General features: G+C 38.7%; 1 protein-coding gene across 3 annotated transcripts in view; it reads right to left on the bottom strand.

The window, feature by feature from the left end:
- Positions 1 to 23,075, bottom strand: part of PAN3 (poly(A) specific ribonuclease subunit PAN3) — an 80,762-nt gene that overhangs the window by 12,489 nt on the left and 45,198 nt on the right. For 2 of the 3 annotated variants that reach the window (XM_068143450.1, XM_068143431.1), the window contains 8 exons: positions 14,393 to 14,640; positions 13,663 to 13,767; positions 13,001 to 13,058; positions 11,704 to 11,865; positions 11,437 to 11,553; positions 11,226 to 11,327; positions 4,075 to 4,240; positions 3,573 to 3,660 (listed from right to left, as the gene is read on the bottom strand). In XM_068143450.1, coding sequence (XP_067999551.1) covers positions 3,573 to 3,660; positions 4,075 to 4,240; positions 11,226 to 11,327; positions 11,437 to 11,553; positions 11,704 to 11,865; positions 13,001 to 13,058; positions 13,663 to 13,767; positions 14,393 to 14,640 — 1,046 coding nt within the window. The remainder of the gene's footprint in view (positions 1 to 3,572; positions 3,661 to 4,074; positions 4,241 to 11,225; positions 11,328 to 11,436; positions 11,554 to 11,703; positions 11,866 to 13,000; positions 13,059 to 13,662; positions 13,768 to 14,392; positions 14,641 to 23,075) is intronic. The other variant, XM_068143440.1, reaches the window with a different exon arrangement.

Below are 23,075 nucleotides of genomic sequence, written 5' to 3' on the forward strand. Positions count from 1 at the left end.
AAATTACAGTCAGTGGCTTGGATTCATCCCACTCATTTGAGTAACTTAAAACTTCAAGTGATTCAGTTAAGACTCTAATAATTTAAGGTATCTGTAATTCTGCAAGACAATTCAGATTCAGAATAAGCTGAATTCTCTCTGGAAATGCTTCAATGACAGCTGAACCCCTGAAAGAAAATGTTACTACAATGTCCCAAATTTGAAGTTTTCGAAATGCACAAATACAGACAGTAATTTTCCTGTGTGATAGGGGAGCCACAGAATATCTCAAGTTGGAAGTGATCAGGACTTATGAAAATCAGATTCCTATTTTAGGAAGCACAAAACTACCATACACTGACCAATTCCATCCATGCAGCCAGGGTACACAACTTCCCAGAAGCAGGGGACACCATCCTTTCACTAAGAAAGCAATTCACGTATGTCTATTAAGCCCTAACCTCCGCTCTAGAAACAACAGGTTTGGCTTTTCCTGCTTCTAGGAAGGCACATAGGAACTACTAGACTTCCTTGGAGTAGGGATATCAGATATAAATACTGTGTTCCTGTAGTGCACGGTACAGATCAGCATTGGGTACAATCATTTCCCTGTTTATACTCCATAGCAGGCTTTGCACATTCCTACGGATCGCACCAGTTCCTTTTGCCACAGACCTGCCAGAAGACTTTTGCTATGGTAACTATCACCAGTGCCTATTAAGTCATACTAAGCTGTCTCAGATTCAAGGAAAAGCTTTACACCTACTTAAGTACATGCTGCCTTTTGTTCAAAAACGTACCTTGCATGCAACTAATGACCACTTAATTAGCAGTTCTCTTTATAGCTGTAACCTGCACCAATCTACGATTTTATCTCCTGAAAGCTTTACTAGGGAAAGATATTATCAACATCTAGTTCACTGACAGAAGTGTTAAATAGCATTAGACTGAGACCCAGCCACTAGGAGATAAACTCTGAAACAGTCCTCTTTACTAATGTCTCCCTATTATCAAATGAATTTCAATATGTGATTGGGCAATCTAAAACTTTATTGGACAGGTACCCTTTCCCTTCTCCATATCTTTTTTTAATATTAAGAGTATGTGCTACCATGCCAAAGGCACTGGAGATCTAAGCATTATATACACTTAGCTTTTCAGACAGACATGTACACTAATCAGAAGTTATTTTTGACAAGATTCATTTTCCATGAACTCTGAAAGTGACATTATTTTTGTGTTTATCATTTTTCACTGCTTTACTTGAATCATTATCAGCTCATCTACTCTACAGTTTTGTGGATTCATTTACCCTTTACGTTTTGGAATTGCCCTTAGAAGTCCCTCCATGTTCCTAATTTGCTTTGCTATTTGTTGTTTTAAAAGCCAATACTAATACTTCAGATGCCCCTTTGGCTAGTTTGTTTAGATTTGTGGATATGCATATGAAAGTTGTTTTGGTTTGCTAAATTAAAATTATTTACTTCAAGCAAAGGTAATCTTACAGCCCTTCTTAAATCAATAAAACATGTGTCTTAATTTCATATGGAGAAGACTCATTCTAAAACCAGAAACATTTATTAAACCTTTTTACTGTTTCCTGCATCACCATTTACAGTTTTCCCATTTGTATTTTGTAACTGACTGACAGGAGACTGAAGAACTGGGAGGCAGGAAGTGATGCAATGGTACTTATATAGGTTTATCACCTTGTTTTTAATGCATGTGGGCATTCACATTTAATTTACTACTACTTAGTTTCCCTTACTGTTGCCTTCATTTAACTCTTAAATGACAATCAAAATGAATGTGTTTAACACAAATTCTAAAGAACAATTGCATTCCTTTTACATAGCTGTTCTGGCCAAATTCTTTCCTATCTATACCAACAAGGGGAAATAGCCAGAAAGTGACAAATACTAACAAAAACATCTTCCTCCGCTGAAGACAGAAACAAGGAAATGCATATTAGCTGGGCAGTAAACCAAGAGATAACCTACATTTTTAACAGTCACAGGAGTCCCAGAGGAATTCAGGAACTGGGTCATGGATCGAGAGGAAAAAGGACAAGCAGCAGCTGTTATTTTGTAATTTTATCTGGCTAGGGCAAACAAAGGTAAATGATGATAAATGACCCCTGAATTTCAAGGAATAAATTCAGTCCAGAATCTCTAAAGGAACAAAATAGATAGTGAAAGCCTAGCCCTTCTAGAGGAAGTGACAAAAACAGAAAGCAGTGTTGTATTTGTCTAAACTCCAGTTCACATCTTCTACAAGACTACCTGGTTTAGCAGTGTTACCTGAATAATTTGGATATTAACAATGTATAAAACATGCAAAAAACATCCCCCCTAAACAAAACTAGGCATTACCAAGCAAGTTAGTTGCCAAGGCTTGGGCTGCTATGGTGGCAAATGCTTTTCACATATTCGTTTACCTGCGAGTATTTTTAGATTTGTAACTCCAAGTACATTAAACATTTTGCTTTAAAATTACTTGAATGTCTTAATATCTCAGGAGGATCTCTTTCGCAGCTGCAATTAAAATAAATTTGAAGAAGTATTTAGATTTTAAAAAAACAACCAACCTCATTACATTTTTAGGCACAGAATCCCTTACTTGCACGTATTTCTAACTTCTCTGCTGTTTTCCACTAAATGATTACCAAAAGTCTATTGATATGTAGCTGGGGCAGGGAGAAAAATCCATTGAGGTACTATGCAAAGTACACCGAAAACCACTTTACTCTATCATTGAAAAGAACAACCCCAAATTTACTGTGTTCTAGGGCATGGTCTCCAATAAACTAGTTTTTGCCTGGCCAAAGTTGAAACATTTAATTTATTACCGAGACTCTGAATGTGCAGTTCTCACAGTGAATAAGCTCAATTAATGAAAATTAATTAAATCCAACTCCCTACTGTAGCCTTTTGCTCCCAGTATGGACAGGGTATGTGATGACTGCTGAAGCTAGGGGAAGAGGCAGTTCCATACAGAGTGATGCTCCAGATGGCTGTGACAGTTTTTGGTAAGGCTGAAGAGATTCTTCATTCAGGCATTATATAGAATCTGCACTTCAGAGAATGCCAGGAGAGCACAGAAAAACTAGGAGCCTAAAATAAAGATATTCTAGAATCTTTTAGGAGTGAGGAGAAGGCTTTAAGTGCAATTCTTTAAAAGATTTTGTACTCCTCTGAGTAGGTAGTCAGCAAAATCTGGTAGTGAACCATCATTTTTTGATCTCTAACACTGTATGTAAGAATTTCTGAAGGAGAAGAAAAAACCCAACTTATTTCCAACTACTTCTGACTTCAGTTTGATAAACATCAATAGTTCAACCTGTTTGGTGTGTTTGACAAAACTTTGTAAGCAGAAGCTAGCAAAATGAGCATTCACATTTCTAAAATACAAGCAAGTCTGAATAATATCTGCCAGAATCAAGATCAAATCAGGAATGAAAAAAAACAGTCATTTAGAGACAGATACACTGGACTACAGTTCAAGTAAAATACTTGTCTTCCAAAAAGAATCACACTAGTTTTCAGCAGCTCCCCTACCAAATAACCAGTCTAACTATGATGCTGTTGTCTTACCTGAAACTGAGCCATTAATGCCAGTGGATTATTTTGACTGTTGTCAAATGTCAAAACGTCGAAGACTCCAACACAATTAACTCGTAACCTTCAGGGGAAAAGGAGAGAAAAGGAAGAAGTGTCATTGAATTTTTATGGTTACTCATTTTTTTCCTCTAGCATTCATTGAGTGCTTTGATAGGACAAAGAAGTCATCAGTATTCAGCAAATTGCTATGAAGCAGAAAATACTATCTGATGAAATGCAACAGACAGTCTTGAGTACACAAATGTACCAAGGGATTTCTAATTTATTTGTAGTGGATCTGAACAACACTTTAAAGATAATGCATAAATCTCCCCAAAATATGTTCTACAATAACTTTCTTAAAAGCACAACTTTTAGCACATTGTCTCATGACAGTTAAAAATAACAGAACACCCTAGTGAGACTCTGCTATTTCTGTAACAGGTGCACAGTCACCATGAATACAGACCACAGTGAGAATGGATGCTTTCATCACCTTGTTTTGCCTGTTACAAGAATCTTTGTTGGATCCATAACTCGACACGCCAGTCCCGCTGTATGAATGGTTCGTAATGCAGAGCTGAGCTGCACAATATATGCCCATATCAAAGACTCCGGAAGCAATCCAGCATGCTGCCGTGGTAGAGGTCCATCATGCTGACCTAAGAAGAAAACAGTGTAAGCATCAATAGAAGGCTCCTGCACAAAATTGAAATTTAAAACACTTTGAATTGTACTTATATTAACTTTTGTATTTCTTTCATCAAAGTCATAGAAGTCAAAGACATCTGTTGTGCTTTCCTGGTTGGTTTGGGGTGGATCTGTTGGGATTTCTTTGGATTTTTTGGTTTAGTTTGGGGCTTTTTTGGAAGGACACTGCATTTTCAAATGCTGGCAACTCATTATTTTCACTCTCAAATTCAGGAAAACCATGTTGATTTTAAAAGTTTAAGATAAATAAACTAAGAGAGCACTAGTTAGAAACTGCTGAAAGCAGGAGGGACAGCAAAATATGCAGGAGTAAAGATATCAGTATTTTGAAACAATGAACATGTACCACAACAGCTGCAACTGGTCTCATTTTATCTCCTTTACTGTAGAGAGACTTACAAATTAAATGTTCTCTGTCAACTGCTAAGGAAAAAAAAAAACCCAAACAATCACAAGCTACTTTCAGATTACATGGGCAAATCAAGGCTGGAAGATCTAGTGACTAAACATCACTGAACACAACTTGGTGTAGGTCCCTGCTGTCAGCCAGCTCCTTAACAAGTCATTACTGCATGCCCCCGTGTTCAACGGACCATATCCACATAATGCATCACATCCCCTTCTAAATGGATCTGCAGTCCTCCTTTCAAAAGTAGAACTAATTCTTCACAAACACACACTCAAATTCTGTATTGTGAACAGTTTCTAATACACAGTCTCAAGCTGCACCAGGGGAGGTTTAGGCTGGATGTTAGGAAGAAATTCTTCACAGAAAGCGTGACTGACCATTGGAATGGGCTGCCTAGGGAGGTGGTGGAGTCACCATCACTGGAAGTGTTTAGGAAGAGACTGGATGGGGTGCTTGGTGCCATGGTTTAGTTGATTAGATAATGTTGGATGTTAGGCTGGACTCTATCTCAAAGGTCTCTTCCAACCTGGTTAAATTCTATTCTATTCTACTGAGCCAGAGATGAAAAAAGATAAAAAAAGCTATAGATAACAAATATTACTTTTAGTAAGAAAATATATCCAGAGTAAGACACTATCAAGTAGAAAACAGTAATATCATCAGTATTCAGTAAAATCCTGTAAGCATCCAATTGAATCATAAGCTGACTGAACTCCTCTCCTCCAAACATTTGTTTTGAGTTTTTCAGTGGCTTTTTCCTCTCTGTCTACAGAAATCTATCAAAATCTGTGCATTTACTCCAAATAAATATGCATTCATGTGCATGCTTGGATGTGTATGCATAAACACAGAAATATATGTGAGGAAAAAATAAAGATGAAGGATATAACTGAAAAATTTTTACTCAAAAAATTTACTGATTTGGAGGTTATGGGCTGGGAATGTTCTCAGCTGTAATTTCCAAGCTTTTGGGTTTTTTTGTTTTGGTTGGGTTGGGTCTTTTTTAAGCCTTAGTCAATTTTTCAGGCTTAAGGTGCTTTGGTTTAGATTATAAAGATCAAGACACTAACTCCTTTGAATAGCAATAAGCCTGGTATGTCTACTGATGGCTGAATATAATGAAGTGTTCTTTGTGTTTTTCTGGCCCCCTGATGAATCATTATGCAAATCACTTCCCACAAATCAGCATACCACAAGTCTCACGTAGCAAACTTTTTCCCCCTCACGATTCTCTCTTCAGCCTAATAAAAATTATGTTATAAAATTAAGAAGATATAATCTCTTTTATTAGTCAAGGCTCTTTCTCTAGTTACTTCTTGCTATAGAATATATTTTATAATTGATAAACAGCAATGTGCATGACATATTTGACAGGAATGCGTATGGACACTCTAAGGGAAAAGTTACATCTGTATGACATACATATGGTCAGGACAGAACTGTTGCTAAAGTATCCCAAAAGTGAGAAGAGCCAAAACTTGGGAGTTACTTTCCTGTACATAGCTAAAAAACCACACTTGCCCTTTGATTTCCAGATAAAAGCAATGTAACCAAGAGAATATTCAACATATGTTGGAAAGCTGAAAGATCAGATTTCAATACAGCTTCTCCTCCTCTATCACAAAATCTCAATCAAGCACAACATTTTACTACTGGAAAGACTTGCTTGAGGTTACCACTAAATCTAGGCTGCTGCTTCAGACTGGCTGCACCCCATGTTCCCATACACTAAAGCTACAAGCTGAAACACCAGAAGAATCAGTTTTAAAATGCCCTCTTATGTATCTATCTATTCAAAACAAGGAAGATTAAAAGCAGTTCAATAGGATGCAAAGACCAACTACAAAATCTGTCCCATGCGGCCCATCAGGCCTGCCACAGATGGCATTTGATCAGCGCTCCAACAATGAGACCCAAAAGCTTGCCCTTCAGCTAAAACAATACAGGTGAAAGCTTTCCAAGCAGTGCTGAGCACAGTGGAAAGCATAAAAATTATCAGCCCCTTTATTTATATTTTGTATTTATATGATGTTCTCAATCAAATCAGAAGTGTACACATGTTGTTGTTGCTGTTTGTTAAAAAAATGCCTTAAGTTGAATACTTCAGAGTAAGGAAAAAGCCAGAGACAGTCTGGGGGTGGGAAGGAGGAGCTGGGACCACTGGCAGTACAACCTGCTTCATCATCAGGAATGCTGTCAGAAAGCATGCTAAACAAGCAGCAGTGCTCAGACAGTTATAAAAAGAGTATTAGAAGCCAAATGAAAGATTAAGCTGCTCTTTAAATCAAACCTCTCAGACTTTTACACTGAGAACTGTGAATTGTTCAGTGTTTGCTTGGTGTTCCACAGTTTAAAGGATTGAAAGCAAGACAAATGCAGCAGCTCTTTTTTCCTCCTTCTCCAGAGACACCTGGACTTTGGTTTTACATTCCCCATTTTTCAACATACACAAAGGTTCTGAGCTACCAGTGGCAGCACTACCTTTTGTAAAAAATCTGAAGATACTGGAAGCGTGAACTTACGCTGAAAAAGTCACAGCTCTGGACAAAGGTATTTTAGGATAATTATTAGGCGCATACTTCCAATATTCCTCTATTCTTTCTCCTCACCACAGCCTAACTACACATTTAACTTCTTTTTCAATGGAAGGGGTACTTCATGTTTAGAAAGTGGGGATGCAAAACTCCAAGTCAGTAGTGAAGTTCATCTTTGTGCATTCCGTATTGCTATTAGGAAAACAAGGTCCAGGAGACTTGCTTATCCTCAATATAAAGTATTTGTTTGCTGAAAAGCAGAATCCGTGGTGCTGAAAACTACTATTAATAAGTATGTTCACCAACATTTAACTACTCAGAGCCTTTTTAATAAACAGACTAAAGGACACATCGAAGGCATGCTTATCTCTGTCAACCACAAAAACTCACCAGGACAAAGGAAAACAAAGAACCTTACTGGTAGCAGTGGGTAGTTATTTGTCAACTCACCAGGAATTTTTAGATGACAATTTTAATGTAAACACATTCAGAATGTGGTTTTCCATTAAATTACTGGACTGCTAAGAACAAGATTTCAGTAGTTTTGGGTTAACTTGCTAGTTTATAGAGAACAATTTCTCTAGAGATAAAGGTGCTAACGGGCTAAAATCTGCAGTTACAAAATACCAGAAAAGTGGAAGAAAATTCCAGAACAGACTTTACATTGCTATTAAAGAACTGTATTGAGGAAACATGAAGGAGAACTGAACAAAAGGAACTTCTATAATAAATGTGCTCTGAGTAAGAATTAAGTCAGCCTCTTGATTCTAAAACTTGTGCAAATTCAGTCAAATAGAACACTGGATTCTCACACTGTAGCACTTGAAGAGGCTATTTCATTGCATAAAAGAACACAAGCAATACATTTTGTAACATTCAGAAGTAACAGAAGTCTGTAAATAACACGGCAAAAAGAAAAACTCAAGACTGACCACACTGACACCAGTGACATGCAAGACAGCTATGTAAAGCATAATCCTCATCTTTTAACTGTCAAAGTCGCATCTTGCCAACTGGAGTGTTCAACATAAATAAGGTTGCATACCTGAAATCAAATTCTCTGAGTTCACTGATCAGGTTCACAGTGTTGTGCCTCCTAAAATCTTTAAAAGCAACTGTACTAATCTGGGCCTCATGCTGCAGAGTACCCAACTTCCATCCATTCCCCTGCTTCTCTTGGGAGTCTCCTCTAGGCAGGCAGACGGCCAAGAAACTCTGTGAGGGGATGGAGAAAGGATCCGTGAAGGCAGGTAATTCTCAGAAATCAAGTTATAGGTATGCAATCTTATTTTTCGTTCTTAAATTGCTCCTTCTACTGAGGACTAGACTAAGAAAGCAGCAGTTACCAAAAAATAGAAAGGCCAAGAAATATGTGCAGAAAGATTTGGCAAAATTTGGGAATTTCAGGTGGCTTCTTTCCTAATTTATCCATTAAAAAGACTAGAAGTGCAGATAATGAGAAGTGCCACAGGCAGGAGAATTTTTTTCCTTCTATATCTCTGTACATTCTGGCACAACAGTTCATTTTAGTGAAGTAACACTCTGGATTAGCTAAACAAAAATTGATGTCGTATTTCCAATTTCAGAAACCATCCTTGCCCACAGAAGGAAGTTGTAGTAGGTCAAATAAACGATCCAGATAGCCCACTAGCCTGTTACAAAGGCGCATACACTAAAATCAGAACAGTTGTTTGTAGTGGATCCCTGAGCATATGAATGTAAACTAATACCATGTTCTAGTAGCCTCTAACAATTTGCAATTCTGAATGCTCCTCAGAATGTTTTTGCAGTGCTGACATCTCTCTTCTTCATGAGCAAGCTCACTTTCCCCTTGAAGCCTTCCACAATAATATCTGACAATGTTCTGTGGCTTAACTACTTTTACACAAGTGTTGAATTTGCTACCTGGCTAGCTTCATTCAGTTTGCTATTTCTTCCAGCCTAAAATTCTTATTATTGTTGCATAGCAATTTTTTAATCCCTAATGATTTTTCAGACACCTACCACATTCCAGTCATTTTTAACCTCATCATGATCCTGTTCATCTTTGACCATGAAGAGCACTATTCCACTTTGCAGTTCTTCACACAGAAGCTGTTCCATACCTTTGATCATCCCTGTCATCTCTCCTCAACTTCTTTGCTGCTCTTCTAGATCTTTCAAAATGTGTAAGTAGGACCCCAACTACATACTGAGTATATGATGCACCCACATCTCAACTAAGTCTGTTTCATTGGTTATTTTTTTTCCTTAATAATCTGGAGTAACTCATTTCATATTTACTGGCATTCAGCAAGAGGACAAGGTTTTCTTTAATGTACTTAACTATAGCACCAGATCTGTTATTGAGTGCTAAGAGCCACAACAGAGGCCATCATTTTACTTTTAAAGCTGTAGTTATGCTTTCCTCCACCACTTTGGTTTACTTTGCATCACCTGGTAGATTACAGTGGAATAGGCTCCCCAGCAAGATGGTTGAATCTCCATCCCTGGAGGTGCTTAAAAGCTGCATAGATATGGTGCTAAGGGAAATGGTTTAGCACCAGATGTGGTAGAGTTAGACAACGGTTGGACTCAATCCTAAAGGTCTTTTCCAACCAAAACCATTCTAGGATTCTATTATTGCCAAGAGTCCCCAGTCTTGTAAGGATCCTTCTGCAATACAGCACAATTAGTCTTTGTTTTTAACACTCCAAATAATTTGGAATTATCAGCAAACTTTGATAGAGCATCATTTATCTTCAGTATAAACAAGTTAAGAAACAATTCCCAGCACATATTCTTATGAGACCCCCATGAGTGATATCCCTGTGAAAATCAACTGCTCACTCTGGTTCTTCTAAACAGCTGTTAACCTGAGGACTCTGTTTTATCTCATGGCCACTTAGTTCCTTTTAGAGGCTCTGACAGACTTCATTGAAAGCCCAACATCTTATTTGCTGGATCTTCCTTCAAAAGGACTTTAATAGGTCAACAAGACACGACTGCTCTTTATTAGGAGCAAAGCTTAATTCTCTCTCAGTATGGCAAAAGAGTGTGCCCCCAAGAATTTTATTGTATCTTCTAGTATTTTACCTAGAGCAAACATCATTCCTTTATAATATTCCAGAAAAGTATAAAAACATAACAAGGACTGATTTACATGGAAACTGAAAACAATGAGTGGGGAGACACTCATAAGCTTAGCCCTCCTGCACATAATAGTCAGTAACCTGACAGAAGGCATTTCAGATTTATCTTACCAAATTAGTTTCACATAAGGCACAGTGAGTTTGTAATTACATTCTTTGAATTGCCACAGACTACATGAATCAAAGTAGTGTTTCCTTTGTCTGAGATATTACCACCAAAACCAGCGGTGGAACTCAAGTTCCAGCCTCACTTACACCAGCCAGCTCAGTGCAAAGCCAGTGAGAATTACTACGAGGGATCTACCAGCCTTTGAATTGTATTCATATACAACCAACCCATTATTCTCTGATCTACCAGACAGACAAGTTTTCCATGTCAACCTAACAGCTGAGGGCAGCTGATCAGTAAATATCAAACTGACACAGCATATGTGTTTAACAGTTTGGGAAACATCTCCATTAAGTGTCAGGTGTCACCCAATGACAGACCTACAATTATGACCCCAGAGTTCTTGGCTCCTAAACATGATCAAACTCATTTCCCTGTCCAAAACCTAATTCCCTCGCACACTGACATTGGTTTTGTAAATTAGTCAAAAGTCAAATGTGACCAGAAGAGTAAATTGTTCAGTTAGACTTTTACCTTAACTAGTTACAATTTTCTGTCATTTAAAAACATAATCACAAACAAAAGACCCCTCATATCTAAGTAGTTGTCTGATCTTGATCAGCTTGTGATATGACAGAACTGATACGCTAGAACAAAAAGAAGTTGTTGAATGATTATTTTTGAGCAGCTATTTAATGCTTAAATAGTGGAAATAGTTTACAGAAGCACTGCATTGGAATGCGTTTTTCTTACCCCATTTTCGTTTTGTGAAATAAGCATCAGCACTAGGGTCGTTGAAGTGTCTGCTCATCATAGTCTCACCTCCAGCATGAAAATCATATGCGAACACAAGAGCTTAAAAATAGAAACATGTGACAATTACTAACTCAAGCATATTTAGGGGAAAAAAAGAAATCTCAGCACATTAGTTGGGGAAAAAAAAAACCAAACACAGAAAGCTTACAATGTTCTCCAAATGCTTTTGTGGTAAACACTTCGCGCAAAGTGACTATATTTGAGTGCTGAATTTTTTTCCACATGTCGACCAGTACCATGCACTTCGTGTTAACAAGACGAAAACCTAGAAGAGAAGAAATGTATTTAAAAGTCACTGCTTGGGGGATCATTTTTTAACATTCCTTCTGAAACTACTGAAAAGTAACTAGATATTAAAATATGACTGCCATGCTTAGGAATGAGAGTTCTACCGAGACACCTCAATGTTTCTCACCATGTATCCTCCGAAGGCAATAGGGCAGATCATCTTTACTATTTACAGCTTTATAGCATGATGTAATGTACCCAAAGTTGCTTGTTTTCTGTATCCTATTGGGTGGTGGCAGTGGTTCCAAAGGAAAGAGACTGTGGTAGCTGTCCACTTCCGCAGGAACTGCTAAAATCAGTTTATACCAAGAAACATATTAGGTGTCAGTTGACTTGGAGAAAGCTGTTACAGTAGAAGATTTAAATTACTGTCATTAATACATCAATTCTTTGCACCATCTTTTAGGTGCATGTAAAGTTAAAAATCACCAGTTTTCTTTAAGACCATTATATAGATTCCTGGTGGCAAAAATAACTGTCTTTGGAAAAATGTCTGTACCAAGTAAAAATCAACAGAACGGATGCACAGTCCCATCTACCTTTTTCTCATTTGCCTTAAAAATTCACCCTTCTGAATGACCTTTTTTTGGTGTTTTGTTTCCTGCACAGATTCATAAATAAGCACCAATTTCCATCATACCACAGTTTTCATCACAAAAAAAAAGCAAATCTGAATCTTGCATGTTTTAACGTGCTGGTTTAGAAAACAGAGTGAGGCACTGAAAGTTTACAAATCAGACTAAGAGACTACTCTTTCAAGAAGAAATGGATTTATGATTCATCTAGATTAGTAAACTAGATTGCATTTTCATCATATTAAAACACACACTTGAGAAGGATACTGCAACCAAAAAATAAAAGGCAAAGTTTAAATCCAATTGAACAGTCAACTGTATACTCTCCAAAAGCCAAATGACAATGAATGGTACATGCTTCTCTCACCTGACAACTTATACAAAGCTTCATATACCAGACAAGTCGTTTTAAAACCAAACTTATTTGCCAGTTTATATATATCTTTTGAAAACATGCATCCTTTTGTCATGAGGTCTGTGGTGACAGGTTGGACTCGATGATCCTTGAGGTCTCTTCCAACCTTAGTGATACTGTAATACCTAACACATACAAACTGACACAATACTGTTCTTGATGAGGCTTTATTGCCTTAATAATTTTTCCTTTCTCAATTTTAAGTATGCCCATCCATTAAGATGGGAAGAAAATTACAGGAGAAAGAATAAAAGCAAGAAAAAATGTTGTATTTCTGAACTAATTTGTATCTAGCTATCCACAGCCAAGGCTGATCATTAAAGGCTTCACAGAAAATTGAAAAGAGGTATTTTTTGCAAGATGTTGTCAATACTGTTGAACATGCACAGTTGCAGAACAGTATGATGACAGTTTAGTTTGTAAGAAACACTTACCAGGAACATCAGCCTGATCAATCTGGGCCATAGTTATCAAGTGTCTGTTGATCAGTTCCTGAAGAATAAATGAAATCCTGTTTTGAACACAATTCAGCTCATCTTTTTTGGTACGTTAACAGCACATTGTCTTTGAAGTATCAGTTACTGGTTACAGGGAGCTGACAAAAGTGACTAGGGTGGGGCAGGTTGAGGAGAAAACCATGAGCTCGAAAACAATAATGACAAAATACATAAATTCTTGGAAGGAAGCAACTGCAGAAAACATATTAGCTAGACTTAGCACTGACAGAGGCCTCCAAGAGGGGCTGTAATACATGCAAATACTTTCATTTCAGTGAAAAAATTAAAAACTGGATAGGATTATGGCTTAAAGGCATGCTACAAGAATGAACTCATGCACACCAAAGCAAGATGTAAGAAGTAAGAATATATAGCTGAACAGTAAATCATGACATGTAGATTAGATTGCAGTCACACATGTTGAAACCCACCCACACTGTCTCTTGTACTTGATCCACTACCGTACTTAGTTTTCTGAATTCTCTGCAGGGAAGAGGGGCTGCACAGATTTTGAACAGATATTTCTCTTCTACTATTCGCAGTTTTCTAGTTTTTGCCAAGATATGAGATTTTCCTTTAAATTCTCTATATTTTTTTACCTGTCTGAGCTCATCTGCCATGAAGAAGGAAGGTGCATTTGCTTTTGGCTGCATATAAGCAACATGAGGTGCAGCTGGATGGTAAATGTGGTAGTTTGGAAATACCTGGAGGAAAAAAAACAAACAAGAGCAACAAAATTTAAGAAGTTTATTATCATTAAGGATAGGCAAAACAGTCTTGTCATCCTTTTAGTTTGAACTACTGAACTATGAATTCTTCACACACAGTACATGTTGCAAATAGACTGTCAGACACAGCAGAGTGGTATTCACTAACAATGACTTCAAGGGGATTTAATATAACATAGGTTATATTAACATTTTTGTAACTGTCTTTTCCCCCTCTACTGTAAGTGTATTATTTGACCCACTAGAAAAGAAGAAACAAACACTCCCCCCAAAACACCTCCAAGCACACAAAAAACCCCAAAACACAACCCACAATCTGCATTTTTGATGTTCTCTCATTATTTATGTATCCACTGACATACATAAAATGCTGTCTTTCTACAGCTATATTAAAAGAAAAAAATAAATAAATCCCAACCCAAACCTCTACAGAGCAGTAAAAAAAAATTCTCTGGTCCTTAAATTTCAGTGATTTTGGAGAACAATTAAAAGGCCAAATCGTCTTACAGAATACAGGTTTCAGAGTGTTAAGAATTTCCACAGCAGCAATTAGTTCAGCATTTGGAAACTCCATACACTTCTGTATTGAAGGCAAACATACCATTCCTGTGACAGGTGCTGGAGTTGTATCAGTGTAGAAATACGTTGTTCCACCCACTGTTTCCTTCTGGATCACCTGGCCAGTAGATGGAGGCTGAGACACAGCATTAGCAACAGAAGCAGAGGCACTAGTAGGCACCATATAGTTGGCTGGGTTAGGAGTATGACTTCTTCTTCGAGGAGCAGGAGATGTATGAGGAGTTATTTTGGGGGAATGAAGAGGAGAAGATCCTGCTGACAGTGACATTCCTTAAAGACAGACAAGAAGATTCTTGATCAAATCTTTGTAATACATAAATTAATTAAAACAGCAATTTGGAAAAAACAGCCTTTGCTACCAATACTGTGCTGAGCAGGTGAGACTTAAGGGTTGCTGCATCTATAGGAAGACTCAAGAGGTAAAATATTAAGAGCAAGACTGAATAGATACATTTTCCCAGAAATCTTTGCTTAGTTCAGAAAGGACTTGGAAACTTCTGATCTACACAGAAAACTGGAATGAAAGGGGAGATGAAGATTAATGCTGTGTCTTGAAGAGAGTTTATTAAACTGCAAAAAGACAAAATATTAATGACTATATCAGCAGATGTTTACATAAGTTACATGAGCAGCAAAGGGAGTTTGCCAAGCTATGACTTCACCTAATTATGTGTGTGTATCTTAGTAGAAGCAACTGCACAGCTATGAACGAGTAGAGTTAAGTCTCCAGTAACTACAGCACTAAGTGAAACACAAAATGCTACTTTTAATAATTTCAGGGGATAAATTACCTATTTTCCCATAATTATTATATTTAAAAACCACCCTCCAAAAGATCTACTTGATATTGAAAGATAGGTAACCTCCCTGGTTATAAAGTCTGTTGGGCATTCATGCTGAGATTTTCAAATTTAAAATTGTTTCATCAAATGATTTTCACCCTCAACGTTAGACAGACAACTCAACTGGAACTCCAGAAGCTCAGCTTCTCAAAGTCCATCAGTGGGAAAAAACAAGGATATACACTTTTTAGTTACCAAAAACTTGTTTGGGTAATTCAATAGTCCATCATCAGTAAATTTGCTGACGACATCAAGCTGGGGGCAGGAGCTGATCTGCTGGAGGGTAGAGAGGCTCTGCAGAGGGACCTCGACAGGCTGGACAGATGGGCACAATCCAACAGCATGAGATTTAACACATCCAAGTGCCAGGTTCTGCACATTGGCCACAACAACCCCATGCAGTGCTACAGGCTGGGGTCAGAGTGGCTGGAGAGCGGCCAGGCAGAGAGGGACCTGGGGGTACTGGTTGATGGTAGGCTGAACATGAGCCTGCAGTGTGCCCAGGCAGCCAAGAGGGCCAATGGCATCCTGGCCTGCATCAAGAACAGTGTGGCCAGCAGGAGCAGAGAGGTCATTCTGTCCCTGTACACTGCACTGGTTAGGCCACACCTCGAGTACTGTGTCCAGTTCTGGGCCCCTCAGTTTAGGAAGGATGTTGACTTGCTGGAGCATGTCCAGAGAAGGGCAACGAAGTTGGTGAGGGGCTTAGAACACAAGCCCTATGAGGAGAAACTGAGGGAGCTGAGGTTGCTTAGCCTGGAGTAGAGGAGGCTCAGGGGTGACCTTATTGCTCTCTGCAACTACCTGAAGGGAGGTTGTAGACAGGCAGATGTTGGTCTCTTCTCCCAGGCAGCCAGCACCAAAACAAGAAGACACAGTTTCAGGCTGCACCATGGGAGGTTTAGGTTGGATGTTAGGAAGAAGTTTTACACAGAGAGAGTGATTGCCCATTGGAATGGGCTGCCTGGGGAGGTGGTAGAGTCACCATCATTGGAGGTGTTCAGGAGGAGACTTGATGGGGTGCTTGGTGCCATGGGTTAGTTGTTTAGGTGGGTTGGATCGGTTGATGGGTTGGACATGATGGTCTTGAAGGTGTCTTCCAACCTGGTTTATTATTCTATTCTATTATACACAGTTCTTAAATATGCTCACTTCTACAAGTTTAGAATGCCAAGTCAACTTTCCACATTAAGAGGGATTCTCCTTCAGAAAAGTCCTAGTGTTACTAGTAGAACAATGTAGATATCTAGATATTCAGATTAATGCAAAGGAGGGTATGTACAAAGCTTACTGATGGTCAGTTCAGAGTGGGATGTACTTTCTCTTCTTTAACACAACTGTGTAAGTTATATTAAATTATTATTTTTAAAGGGTGTAAGAAACACAAACTAGCTTGATTATTTCAATCAAGAGGTATTGTGCACAGAATTCTCAACATGCATCATCAGCAATGCGTAGGAGTGTTTTGACACTCATGTCTTGTCTCCACAGTAGTCACATACCTCCTACATTTACTCTTCTTTTCTTTGGGTTTTTTTTTAAGCAAACCACAAAAGCAAGTAATTTTAGCAATGACACTTTAATCAGTAGTTGGGGAAAATTATTTTGAAGCTTCGTTATCCTAATGATATTAACAGAATATTTGTAACCTGTTGTTTAACTCCAATGATTTACTTTATGACATCTCAAGAGCTATGTGTATTAACTCAGCACTTTTTCTTTTCTCTTGGAAAGCGAATAGTTCCAACAAAACAGACAAGATCTTTTAATGTAAGTCTGTGAGCGTTTTAGGCTGTGCCTTTAAGAAAGGGACAGTTACTGGAATGCTCTGGCTGAATGTTTTGGTATCAAAATGAAAACAAATATAGGTCTAAAAGAATTTCATTGGTAGATTGGCAGAATGGAACTTTACATTTTTAGCTTTAGTTCAGTTTGAATCTCAGTCAGTTCAGTCTGTCTTTTTCAGTCTGCCTGTTTCAGTCTCTCTGAGCAACAGCTGTGCGCTGTCAGGTGCTGACCTTCAACTAACAGATAAGTAACTCAAAGTCATAGGAAAACCATATGCTTTTCTCTTTGTCTCTTCAATCACTTATTTTTATAAAAATAGGAAAATTACACAAAGTCTAGACTTTTCTTGGTCAGAACTTTCAGATAAATGTTGCGGAATAATTGCTTGCTGATTAGTGTATTAACTTCATTAAACGTGAACAGACATTTCTGAATATGTAATTGTTAAAGTGCTTCTGGATTGTAACATTAAGTAGTGTCCTAAAAAACTGTTTACAAACCAACTGTATGACCATAAAACACTATGCACTGTGATACAACTGGTTTATGCTACAAAATAAAGTTAAGTTTCCATCATGGTAGAACTTGCTGCAAGTTGAAACACTTAAATATTTCAACAGCTACTCTACAGATGGTTACATTTTTAACGAGAGATGCATTCTTAATCTACAGAAGGAAGTGAGCAATTTCAAAGGAAACAGTATATTAGTATCAAAATTTGAAGGATGGCTAACTGAAAACGGCCATAAAACTCAAACAGCTCCACAATTTGTCTAATATTGAAGGGATTCTCTTCACCCTGGAAAAGTTATTGATGTGTCTTTTTCATTCTATTCCAATAAAATATTAACTGAAGTCCTTGCAAGCATGTAATCTCTAACCAGACAGAAGCCGCAGCTTTTGCTCCAATAAAACATTCAACTGTAGGAAAAATACCAGCAGCCTTCTTATATTGACTTGCTGGAACGTGTCCAGAGAAGGGCAACAAAGCTAGTGAGGGGTTTGGAACACAAGCCCTATGAGGAGAGGCTGAGGGAGCTGCAGTTGCTTAGCCTGGAGTAGAGGAGGCTCAGGGGAGACCTTATTGCCGTCTACAGCTACCTGAAGGGAGGTTGTAGACAGGTGGATGTTGGTCTCTTCTCCCAGGCAGCCAGCACCAAAACAAGAGGACAGTCTCAGGCTGCACCAGGGGAGGTTTAGGCTGGATGTTAGGAAGAAGTTCTATACAGAAAGAGTGATTGCCTATTGGAATGGGCTGCCCAGGGAGGTGGTGAAGTCACCATCATTGGAGGTGTTCAGGAGGAGACTTGATGGAGTGCTTGGTGCCATGGTTTAGGTGTTCAGGTGGGTTGGATTGGTTGATGGGTTGGATGTGATGATCTTGAAGGTCTCTTCCAACCTGGTTTATTCTATTCTATATAGTAAAGAAAAATTAACTACATACTTCTCTACCTCAAAATAAAAACTGTACATAAGATAACATATACCATAAATTGTATCTCAGAAATCAAAGTGATGACTTGCAACCTTGCTACTGGAAACTACTCAGGAAGAAAATAGATTTATTACATATTTATTTATTTATCACTAGCAGTTCTTACTGATAATTTCACACAATTCTACTGCAAGACTTAAAAATAAAAAATATTCCTGTTAAAGAATTGTTACAAATATAAATTCTTCATGTTTGCTTTGGATATTAGCACAAAATTGAAAGAAAAGGAAGACTGTTGCACAAATCCTTTCAAATACCCTTCCAGCCTCAGTCAGATGATTTTGGAATGACATAGTTCAAAATCATTTGGTGCAAAGACATACAGCCAATATGCAATATAAGTTCAAGATATGAAAGAAGTCTTGCAGTTTGGCTTTATACTACTGCAACAATATACTACAAGTTAAGAGAAATTTGCTGCTAGTGCTGTGATGGGTACCAACATGATGAGATGGGAAGCATGCCATGAGATAGATTCTTCCGAGACAGATCTGGACTGTATCAGGAATAGCATGGCCAGCAAGGGCAGGGAAGTCATTATGCCCCTGTACTCAAGCACTGGTTAGGCCACACCTTGAGTGCTGTGTCCAGTTCTGGGCCTCAGTTTAGGAAAGATACTGAGTTGCTGGAACATGTCCAGAGAAGGGCAACAAAGCTGGAGAGGGGTTTGGAGCACAAGCCCTATGAGGAGAGGCTGAGGGAGCTGCAGTTGCTTAGCCTGGAGTAGAGAAGGCTCAGGGGAGACCTTATTGCTGTCTACAGCTACCTGAAGGGAGGTTGTAGCCAGGTGGGTCTGGTCTCTTCTCCCAGGCAACAAGAGGACACAGTGTCAAGCTGCATCAGGAGAGGTTTAAGCTGGATGTTAGGAAGAAGCTGTTCACAGAAAGAGTGATTGGCCGTTGGAATGGGCTGCCCAGGGAGGTGGTGGAGTCACCATCACTGGAGGCGTTTAAGAAGAGACTAAATGAGGCACTTGGTGCCATGGTTTAGTTAATTAGATGGTGCTGGGTGATAGGTTGGACTTGATGATCTCGCAGGTCTTTTCCAACCTGGTTAATTCTATTCCATCCAATTCTGCAGGGTCTAACTACATAAATACTCATCACTAGAATTCCAGTATCACAGAAAGAAAAAAAAAATCCTTTTAATACAGCAAAACTGCATAGTTGAGTAGTTATGAAAGCAAATAATTGAGTGTACAAACCAACTTCTCTGGTATTTCAATTAGTTAAAAACACACTAATACAATAGGTAACTGTGGTGGGTTAATGCCTTTTTCTGAAAACAAAAGAAGAAAGCAGGGTGGAGGGCTTGCGGGTACTTTACCCTCCCTGAAGGGCGTTTCCCCCCTGGGAAATCTGAGTCTGTTCCACTCCCCCCTCCCTGCCCAGCTAGGGTATAAAAAGCAGGACATCATAGCTGTTGGATCTCCTTTTTGGCTCCTGCCTCTGCTGGATGAGAGCTACTGCAGCTGTCCTCCTGATCCTCAGCCACGTGGCCGGACCTGATCCTTCTCCCTGATGCCTCTGCGCCTCCTCAGAGAAAGACTGGTTTTGTATTATTCTTTTCTGTCCCACTCCCATCCATTCTTGTTCCTTGCCCTTGTGAACCTTTTTTCCCTGTTATTGTTATATATATATATATAATTTGAAGAAAAACAATTATTTGCCTCTCTACTTCCAAGCTGACTCCAGATTGTTGCTTAGTGGATTTGCTCCTTACCCCCCCCTTTTTTTTTTCCTCCTCTCCCTGTTTGGAGGGAGGAGGTGGGGGGAAGTGGGGAAGAGATTCTCAGCCTTTTCCCCATTTGAGCCTTTAACTTTCAGTTAAGGCTCAAACCACTACAGTAACCACAACAAAACAGATTCAGGGGACAAAAAAGGAAAATGGCTGCACTAAAAGGTGAACATATATTCCTATCAACTCGTGCTGAAGGAAGAGGATGGCACTGAACATCTAAATAGTAACAATGTGGTGAATATGGGATCGCCTCTCACAGAATTAGATATGCTATTTTCAATTCAGAATTTTACATTATTCACTTCAGTGGTTATGAAAAATTGAGGTTTGAGTAATCTAATTACAATTTATTTTTAAATATATTTCATACCAGTGATCCTGACAAAAAATTTAACATTTTTAAGCTTTCTCTGCAAGATAGTTTAGAGTTCCCTTACATTAAAATGCCAGTGGAACTATGAAGTCAAACACCAAAAAGCCTGCTCCAAATTCTCCTTCATGAGACTTATCTACTAGTAAATGCGGCTCTCTATTCCCTGTCTCAGTGAATCTTCATATTTATCCTTTATAAAGAAGTCAAACACTGTCATGAAAGGTGAGCTGCAGGGAGAAAGGGCTTCTTTCACTTCACATTTACATCTAAAAAAGTGCCATAGCATCCAGCTGTCATGGAATCATACCAACATGGAAATGGATACAGGATTTGAAGGGCTTTTCATAACAGTCACAGTAACCATACACACTACCTACACATTACTGCATCTCCTGCTGCCGTTCTCATTGTAGGTGGCAGTCATATTTACATATCTTTCTCTGTTATATTTTCACTTCTTGTACTGTTTTTCATTTTTTAAGTTACACTGTGACTGAAGAAAGGGAAGTGGTAGACTTTGAAATTCAGCTGAGAGTGCTCAAAGATGTTCTATGGGATTAACACTACTTATGAAGCTTTGTAGCACGCAAAGTGTTTGAATAACAAGCGAGGTTGTATTTTGAATCTGAGAATTCCTATGGATAAAAAGGATCAAAGAAAGGGCATCAAGTGTGATCTCTCATTAAGGACTATGTCTACAGTTTTTTTGATTTAAAATAATTTTACAGTTTAATGAAGCAGATTACATCAAGCTCATGTGTGTACAAATCAGCTGGCCTACACTACAAATACTTCTCAAAAAAACACAGGAATCCAATATATGTTGTACACATGTTCTTACCTTTGCCCACAAATTTACTCATCTACAATGTTATCTATGACTTTAAGGGCTGTAGCACATTTCAAGGTCAAAAATTAAGCATTCCCTATTTTATTACCATAATGTTTTGTACTTCAGAGAGACTGCTAGGTACATTTTAAGGAATTACTAAATGAAGCAAATTACAAAACTACACTATTTCAGTAACCTCTTCCAAGCAGCATCCTTAAATTCACTGTATGTTTCTTTTAATTATAAATTCTCTCTCAGGTCATTAGCATTATAGGTGTGTACTTAGTATCATAGTATCAGTCAGGGTTGGAAGGGACCACAAGGATCATCTAGTTCCAACCCCCCTGCCATGGGCAGGGACACCCCACACTAGATCAGGCTGGACAGAGCCTTGTCAAGCCTGCTCTTAAACACCCCCAGGGATGGGGCTTCAACCACATCCCTGGACAACCCATTCCAGTGCTTCACCACTCTCACGGTGAAGAACCTCCTCCTCACATCCAGCCTGAATCTCCCCACCTCCAGCTTCATTCCATTCCCCCTAGTCCTATCACTACCTGAGATCCTGAGAAGTCCCTCCCCAGCCTTCCTGTAGGCCCCCTTCAGATACTGGAAGGCTACAATTAGGTCACCTCGGAGCCTTCTCTTCTGCAGACTGAACAGCCCCAACTCCTTCAGTCTGTCCTCATAGGAGAGGTGCTCCAGCCCTCTGCTCATCCTCGTGGCCCTTCTCTGGGCATGTTCCAGCATGTCCATATCCCTCTTGTAATAGGGGCTGCATAACTGGACGCAGTACTTCCCAGTAAGTAAATGCTTAATTTCCTGAACAACTTTAGAATCATAAATTCCCTCCTAAATTTTATTTAGGACAAAACTAATTTTATGGTCTCTGCCTTCTTCCTCTCTTGTACTATTCTGACACAACTGCAGAACTTGCTCAGCAGAACAGCTGTGCCATACTTGATATGGGAGGTCAGAACAAGTACTCTGTGCTTCAGACTACCCAAAACTCCTCAGCCAAAAGTGGTTCATTTCCAGCTGATATCATGAGCAACTACACTGTCATGAATGGAGAAGTGTCAACTGGACACAAGCACATCACCTTCATGTCCCTGGCTCCTAAGCCTGCAGGTTCAGACTGTCAACAGAAATGGCATCACTTACATTCTACATACAAGTTCAGAGCTTGTCTTGGATAAATATAGAAGCCACAGCAATTTGCTGTCACTTGCATTAATGACAAAGGCATGACTCTAGCTATAGCTTAGTTTAAGCAAACCCAAGCCAGACAAAGATTTTCTCTGCTGGAGGCTACACATCTGTTCTTTCTCAAGTTTAGCACAGTAATGATGTCTTATCACTTTGTTGGCATTCATGAATTTCTTTCATATGCTTTGTGACATAATTTAATGGCACTATTACTCTGAAATCTTGACTCAGAATTGGATAAGTCTGTCAGCAAATGTACTACTTGAAGATTGTCAGCCCATTAGATTTCCCATAGAAATGATATGTTTGCTAGCAAGAGAATGGGAGGAGCAAAAATAGGGTATTATCCACAGGAGCTTGAAGAAAAAGTTCAGAAAGAGTAAAGGAAATGTGTTCAAAGCTTTTCAACAGGACAACAGGACACAG

Source organism: Melanerpes formicivorus, unplaced genomic scaffold (genome assembly GCF_026170545.1).
Source record: "Melanerpes formicivorus ecotype bairdi unplaced genomic scaffold, bMelFor1.0.p_v2 SCAF_1, whole genome shotgun sequence".
Classification (NCBI taxonomy): Eukaryota; Metazoa; Chordata; class Aves; order Piciformes; family Picidae; genus Melanerpes; species Melanerpes formicivorus.